The following is an 8,107-nucleotide window of genomic DNA, read 5'->3' as shown; positions in this document are numbered from 1 at the left end:
TTAGGATGCGGAGTTGACCACCGTAGGGCAATATCCTGATGGACACAGGACACAGCAGGCAGGGGACAGACTCCGCTGGCCTCTGGTTTCCGTGGGGGAGGAGTCCGTACAAATGGCTGAGCAGAAGCGCTAATGAGTCTTGGAAACAAAGTGGGTCTGTGCAAGGCTTTGATGGACACAACCTGCTCGTATTTCAGCACAGAGAGAGAAAAGGAGCAATTAGGGAGAAAGTCTGGGGCAAGCTGAGAAGAGCAAGGGATTCAGAAAGGCCCCAGGGGCTCTTGGCCCTGACCCCATCCTGGCCACCCCCCAGGCCTGGTGACCTCAGTCCACTCCTCTGCTCTGGGAAGTGTATCCCATTTTCATTTCTTCTTTAAAGGGTGGACGGTTTCATTTTGATATGTTTGTAATCTAATCTTAGATTTTGGAGATTGGCACAAGTTGTAAGGCACAACTTCAATTTTAGCAACTCGCTTGGGTTCTCTTGAGTAAAGCTTGAGGGCTTTACTCCTTAAATGACACAGCCCTGGAGAAGTCCCTGGTACTGGCTCCTTGAGAGCCAGAGTGGGCCCGACGCAGCTGTGCTGGTCGCTCCAGGGCTGGGGTAGTGTGCGATGAACCCCAGCCCCAGCGGTTCTCGCCCCTGTGTTAGCACTTTGGCCCTCTGCCCTTCCATACCACCCCCGCAGCACCCCACTTCTCTTGTTGGCTGGGAAAAGAACTGGAAGTCTAACTTTACCACAGGCCAGGTAAAACCAGGTAGAAACTAGAAACTCGCCCTCCTTCTACAAGCCGCACACATGCCTTCTTTCCTGTTCCCTCCAGTTGAGTGTGAGCGTGTGTGTGTGTGTGTGTGTGTGTGTGTGCGCGCGCGCGCGTGCGCGCTTGTGCATATGTGCAGCCCAGTTGGGCTGCATGATGCTCATCTCCGAACTCTGCTTCCAGAATTTCCAGGAACTTCTACAGCGCATGGAAGACCTGGAGAGGCTCGTCAAAGGGCGAGATGATTTCCTGGTAATGGAGTATCAGCCCGCGCTGGGGGGAGGGCCGTTCACCATGTGTGTTGGGGAGCAGCCTGGCTTCTCACTGTGGTTTTCCCAGCTGCCCCTCTGCATGCCCACTGCCCCAGCATGGAGAGTGAAATCCTTTCTATCCTCGCCCCTGCCCAGGGGAGTCTCACAAAGAACTAGCTGCATATGTGTTGTCTTTTATTGTCAGGAATATATAAGCCAGAAACTGAACATTGTTCCTGGTGGAGAAGAAGTGACCATGGTCACCTGGGAAGAGCTAGAGCAAGCCATTGCCCACGGCTGGAGGGCCACCCAGGCGGTAAACGAAGGGGGTCGTGGTCTTGAGTGGGGCGCTTCAGACCTCTGTCTTTTTACCACTGCACAATATTTTGGTGTATGGATTTTCCTAATTTATTTCACAAGATCCATATTATGGGTATTTGACATATTTTTTTCAGTTTTCTAACAATTGTTCCAAGATGGCATTCACACATATGAATAGCAGAAATGTCTAGAAATGAAAACATGTTCATGATTTAATCAGCTACTCCTGAGTTGCCTACCACAGCCATTGTTTCAGCCTAGACTCCCACCAGCAACATGGGAAAAAACTTGTTTCTTGACACTCCCACCCCCAAACCTCATGTCAATATCCAGTATTCTGAGCTTTGCCAAGTTGGGTCAGAAAATGCTGCCTGAGTAAAGTTTTTGTTTTTTTTGTGGAACTGGGGATTGAACTCAGGCCCTTGTGCTTGCCAGGCAAGCGCTTATTCTACTGAGCTATCTTCCCAGCCCCTGAGTATAGTTTTTGTTGCGTTTGGAGCTTTTCTTATTTCCTGTACAGTCTGTTTGTCCTGAAATGCACAAGCCCCTTTGCTGTTCATGAACCAGGATAACCAGACCTTGGTGGATTCGTTTTGTTTTGTAGTAGTAAGGACTGAAGCCAAGAGCTCTCCTGGGCTAGCTACATCCCCTGTCCCTGTTTTAGTTTTTGAGACAAGGTTTTGCTGAATCACTAAGTTGCCCAACCGGAGCTTTAATTTGCAATCTTCCCGCCTCAGCCTCTCAGAGGGCTGGGATTGCAATCGTGTACCACCATGCCTGGCTCCAGTTGGAAACTTTTGCACATGGTTATACATCCGTCCGTGCTTAGAAGTACACAGACATGGGGAGAAGACACTCTCTCAGGCTTTCACAGAGAGCACATTGGCCAAGCATTGGCCGTGACTCATCCACATGGCTGCACTGATAAAGGTTCTACAATCTGAGGTACAGGATCTCAGGACAAATCCTGAGGGCATTTCACTGACCTTCTCAGACCAAAAAGCTACAACTCTTGTTGCATAGGTCCTGCTTTACCTTGGTCTTAACCACCCAGCAGAAAAGTATGAAGACGAAATTATAAGAAATAAAGCCATGCTGTTAAGTTGAGCTGTGGGGGACTCAGGTCAATAATTTCTGACATTGACAGTTAAACAGAAGACCCAATGCTAATATGGGCTACTGGACTCTTTTAGAATATTTTGCTGAGTTTACACACCTATAATATTCAATAACGGAACTTAGAAAAAATGGGGTATACAGATGAATGTCCATTTTATATCTGTGTATTCAAAGTGGTTGGGATAGATATATAGTTACATTCTGTTAATGAATAGAATGATTTGTTCTAATGGTGTTTGTAAATAGGATCACAAGTCCGCATCTTGTACAGCAATTAACCACTAAGAAGAATATATGCAGTGTATTATTTGTTGAAAAATAAAAAAAATAAAATAAAATAAAAATAAAAAAATAAAACGTACCAATTAAAAAAAAAAAAAAGAAGAAGAAGTACATAGGATAACCAGATCATTTCCAAACTCCCAGTCTTCCTAAATCTGAATAACATCAACTTGGACAATTTTCAAATGGCCCCTGCAGACCTGGATTAGCTGCCCCTCTTGCCCTGACAGTTCCATTCCCCCAGCTCTGTGCCACTGTGTTACTCACACAGAATCACACAGCCACTAAGACGGCAGCAAGTCAGTGAAACTATTAGCGCCCCCTGGTGTCCATATAAGAGAACGCCAAATACTAATGGGACTTGACCAGATAACCCTGCCAGTCTTGCTGTTTTCTGACTGGGGAAAACAGCAAGGAATTACAAGCGAGCAAGAGAACACTGCAGGGCTGGGGAGATGGCTCAGTGGAATAAGTGCTTCCCTGGCAAGCACAAGGGCCTGAGTTCAATCCTCCGCTCCACAGAAAAAAAAAAGAGAGCAGTACCCTCTGCTGTCTCTTTCTTTCTTTCTTTCTTTCTTTCTTTCTTTCTTTCTTTCTTTCTTTCTTTCTTCCTTCCTTCCTTCCTTCCTTCCTTCCTTCCTTCTTTCCTTCCTTCCTTCCTTCCTTCCTTCTTTCTTTCTTTCTTTTTTTCTTCTTTCTTTCTTTCTTTTTCTTCATTTTAGCAGTTTTTAATTAAAAGTTGCACACAGGAGGACTTCATTCCTGCCATCTTCTCAATCATTTCTTCCTCGTATTTGCCCTTTTGCTTTCCTACTTGGTGAGACTTGGCTTTCCGTTCCAGGATCTTTGTGTGCTCTGTCTAGTTTTAGCCTGGTGACAACCACCTCTGGGGTGCACGCCCACATGGACAGCTGTGCCATTTACCTTTTCCCGCTGCCCCTGTTCAATGTAGATGACATACTTCTTCCTGTAAACCTGGACTACTTTGCTGATCTGCTGACCTTTATAGTGTCCTCACACAACCTGAATTTCAGCATCCCTTCAGATGGGTGTAGAGTGAACATTGTATTTCCATCTCGGCTCTTTGGAAAGAAAAGACATAATTTTCCTGCGAATGTGGGAAGGCGCACTGAAATGCCTTTTACGGTTTTTGCTTTGGTCCAAAGTCACAAAAGTCCCAAAGTCACAAAACTTCATTTTGGCTGCTGCAACTCTGCTGTCTTTTAAAAATTGTGGTGCTAAGGACAGAACCCAGGGCCTCACAGGGGCTAGTAGCCTTTCTCCTCCTCTCCTTTCCTCTTCTCTCCTTTCTTCTCTTCTCCCTCTTCTTCTCCTCTCCTCTCCTCTCTTCCTCTCTTGATTGCTCCAAACCCTTTTACTCATGCACCACTCCCTTATTTTTAGTAACCAACATATTTTCTCAGAGAATAACAGAGGATGACCACAAGGCATATAAACAAATACCTAAAGACATGTTTACTTCTCCAAAGGTTATGGAAGCATGTTTTGACTTGTTTGAAATGAAGAACAACTCCAAAGGCAAATAAGAGTAAACACAGACAATAAAAACACAAACAAAAACAATTAACTGTAACCAGCACTAGGGAGACTGAGGCAGAAAGACTGTGCAAGTTCAAGATCAGCCTGGGTGGGCTGCCCATATAGATCAAAGGACTAAAGCTCCTGCTTAGGCAGAGCACAGTGGCTGGGGTTTGATCCCTGGAGTGCCATGCCATCCCCACCCCAGGGACACACTGAGACTGGGCGTGGTAACGCGTACCTGTAATCCCAGTGCTTGGGAAGCTGAAAATAGGAGAATCACTCTGAGTCCAATCTGTGTAATGAGACCCTGTAGACCCTATAGACACTATATCAAATACATTAAAAAAAAAAAAAAAGCTCAGCCTGTGCTACATAGTGAGTCCATGGCCAGCATAAACTGCACAATGAGACCTTGTCTCAAAAAGACAAAACAAATAAACAATTTTTTTTTTAAAAGAGATTTTTAAATCCCAGCATTCTGGAAAGCAGAAGCAGGAAGATCATAGGTTCTTACTTATTAAGAGCTCATGCATGAAGCTTGGCAATAGAGCGCTTGCATAGCATGTGCAAGACCCAGGTTACTTCTCTAGCACTGCAAAAAGCAAACCGAGGAAGAAAAAGCTCCCTTGTCCAGGCAGAATGGCACACATGTATAATTCCAGCTACTTGTGAGGCTGAGGCAGGACGATCACAAATTCAAGCCCACCTTGGGTAATTTAGTGAGACCTTGTCTAAAAAAAAAGAAAAAAAATCTGAGTACAGTGACACATATCTGTAATCTCTAAGTTTAGGGAGGTTGAGCGAGAGAACTGCAAGTTCAAATCCCACCTCGGCAACTTAGCAAGACCCAATCTCAAAACAAAACAAAACAAAAATAAATGAAAATAAAGAAAACCTAGGGAAGTAGCTCACCGGTAGGGCACCCCTGAGTTTAACTATGCAGTTCCACAAAACAGACAAAAATGTCTAAATTCTGGGGATGAAGCCCAATGGTAGAACACACTAGATTCAACCCCCAAGAGTGCAAAGAAAACAAAGTCTCCTCAGTTTCCTATGACCACGGTAATACATCCAAATACCAGTGAATCTCAACTGCGAGGGACGTGTACAAGGGAAGACTCTAGTCACCTCCCGGTACCATTTTTGCTAAGCCCAAGGACCTTGAGGGCAAGGGTTCAAGTGTTCTTTGATAGCAGTAGGATGCCCAAAGGACAGAGTAGTTTGCTTTGAAGCTTTGGTGATCTGATAGGCTAAAATGGAAAGCAGAACCTACCAGTGTCTCTCTTCAGCCCTGTTTCTCTTTTATTCACTGTGCTGGTGCCCAGGACCTAGTGCATGCTTGTCAAGTGCTTTCCTGCTGAGCCACATCCCCAGCCCTGAAACTCTTAGTTCTCAACTGCCTTTGAGGATAAAGCAGTTTTTTAAAAATGTTTTTAAGGGGCCAGGGAGATAGCTCAGTAGAATAAGCGCTTGCCTGGCAAGTGCAAGGCCCTGAGTTCAATCCCCAGTACCAAAAAAAAAAAAAAAAAAAAAAAAAAAAAAAAACCCAGAAAAAAAAAAATAAGTTTAGACAAGCTTCAGATGGCCAGGAAATAATATTACCCTTACTTGTTAATCTTGTGGAATTCAAGGTCCAAATCTCAGAATCTTGGTAGCAAAAACTGGAGAACAAGACAAAGATAAACACATGGGCTGGCAAGTGCAAGGTCCTGAGTTCGATCTCCAGTACAGAAAGAAAGAAAAAAGACAGGCACAGGCTAGATGTGAATCTTCCCATGGGAACACACACTTTCCTATTATGCACTGTTTGATGACTAAAGCACTGGATTAGAAACTGTTGGACTATAAAGTAATAGTCCCAGAGCTGAAATCTTGACTAAGACTACACAATATCCATTTTGAGGCTATTGGGGTAATTGAGGCCTTATAAATAGCTGTGGTAAGATTTATGATTCCTGAGGTGGGGATTTAGCGGGGTGTGTATTTTAGATCCATTAATATATCATACACCTTTAATCTGAGCACTTGGGAGGCTGGGCTAGGATTACCATGAGCTCAAGGCCAGTCTGAGCTACATAGTGAGCTCAAGGCCAGCCTGAACTGCATGGGCTACATTTGTTATTGTTATTTTGTTGCTGTTACCCAAGCTGCATTTATCCTAGGCCCCTCCTTCTCTGTTTACCCATTAGCTCACAGTCCTCATTTAGATATCTCCTGTTTGGGGATCAACAGAATAGTGGAGCAATTCGGGGAAGTGTTTCACAAAACTGAACCTGACTTTAACCAGGTGAATGAATGAGTGTGTCTGACCTCACAGCATGTCCCTAGGAAAACACAAATAAGAATTTTGCATTGCACTGTGGCACAGAAATAGCAGGTTGCGGAGAGGGGCTCTCAACTGAGGCAGGAAGGACGGAAAGCCCTGTTTCAGGTAGGAGGAGGGTCAAGGCTCCTTGCTCAAGTTGCCACTTAATAGGTTCACAGAGAGGAAGGTGCAGAAGAAACACACATCTTCCTTCCGTGGTTTTAATGGCTCTGAAATCAGTATGTGTCAGAGTTGGCGGCATCTCCTCATTACTTGGGAGTGTTTTCTCTTTCCTGAGAAAGGTACAGAAAATAATGGCATTTTTTTTGTTGTTGTTGTTTTCTGTTATTTTGAGGCAGGGTCTTGCTATGCAGTTCAGGCTGACCTTGAACTCACTGTAGACCAGGCTGGCCTCGGACTTGAGACCCTCCTGTCTCAGTGTCTTGAGTGCTGGGATTGAGGCATGCATACCACACCCAACTTCCCTCACCTTTAAAGATATTTTTAGAGAATTCTAGCTGACATTTTTTTATTATTATTTATTTATTTATTTTAACATTGTGTGTGTGTGTGTGTGTGTGTGTGTGTGTGGCCAGCTCAGCCCACCAGGGGGCACGGCTGGCTGGCATGTGGTGCTGGGGGATCGAACCGTGGTCCCTGTGCTTTGCCAAGCTTGTTGCAAGTAGGTGCTTTAGACCACTGAGCCATCTCTCCAGCCCCTCTAGCTGACATTTTTACGTACTGTAGAGAGGTGCTGTGCTGCTGTGCTTGCTCATTTCCAACAAACAGTTGGCTTTTGCTGTCTTGTTTTGTTTTTGTTTTTGAGACAAGGTCTTGCTCTATGTAGCGCAGGCAGGCCTAGAACTCCCAGCCATCCTCCTACCCCAGCCTCCTGGGGACTGCGATGACAGGTGTGCACCACCATGCCTGGCCCTCCAGTGAGCTGCTCCACTCCACATTGCATCTTTTTTTTTTTTTAAAGTAAAGCTTTATTTTTATTTTTTTACATTTATTTATTTATGTGTGTGTGTGTGTGTGTGTGGCCAGCTCAGCCCACCAGGGGATGGGGCTGGCTGGCATGTGGTGCTGGGGGATGGAACCGCGGTCCCTGTGCTTTACCAAGCTTGTTCCAAGTAGGCGCTTTAGACCACTGAGCCATCTCACCAGCCCCTCCACGTTGCATCTTTTTCTCTAGTTGCTTTTAAGATTTTCTTTTTGCCACTGATTTTGAGCCAGTTATAAAGTGTCATGGTGTCACTGTCTTCACCATTTCTGCTTTCGAATACGCTCAGCTCCGAGTATCCCTTGAGTTGATAGCTCTTATCAAGTTTGAAAAGCTTTTGGTCATTTGACCTTTTTTTCTGTCCTCTTCCTTTCATCTTTTTTCAGGGGATCCAGTGTGTGTGTGTGTGTGTGTGTGTGTGTGTGTATGCGCACGCGTGTGTGTGTATGCGCATATGTTTGTGTGTGTAGTGGCTCCCTGACGCTCTTCTTATGTTTGGGGTTTTTTTGCATTTATTTATTT

The 8,107-nt window shown here is 44.9% G+C and overlaps 1 protein-coding gene across 1 annotated transcript in view; it reads left to right on the top strand.

Moving 5' to 3' along the window:
* LOC111816497 overlaps nt 1–8,107 on the top strand; it is a 35,236-nt gene that overhangs the window by 20,100 nt on the left and 7,029 nt on the right. Inside the window, exons 3-4 of the mRNA XM_023714129.1 lie at nt 946–1,014; nt 1,219–1,329. Coding sequence (XP_023569897.1) covers nt 946–1,014; nt 1,219–1,329 — 180 coding nt within the window. The remainder of the gene's footprint in view (nt 1–945; nt 1,015–1,218; nt 1,330–8,107) is intronic.

The sequence above is a fragment of the Octodon degus genome, unplaced genomic scaffold (assembly GCF_000260255.1).
Source record: "Octodon degus isolate 3935 unplaced genomic scaffold, OctDeg1.0 scaffold00033, whole genome shotgun sequence".
Lineage (NCBI taxonomy): Eukaryota > Metazoa > Chordata > Mammalia > Rodentia > Octodontidae > Octodon > Octodon degus.
Note: the sequence above shows the minus strand (reverse complement) of the source record. Positions and strands in the feature narration are given on the sequence as shown.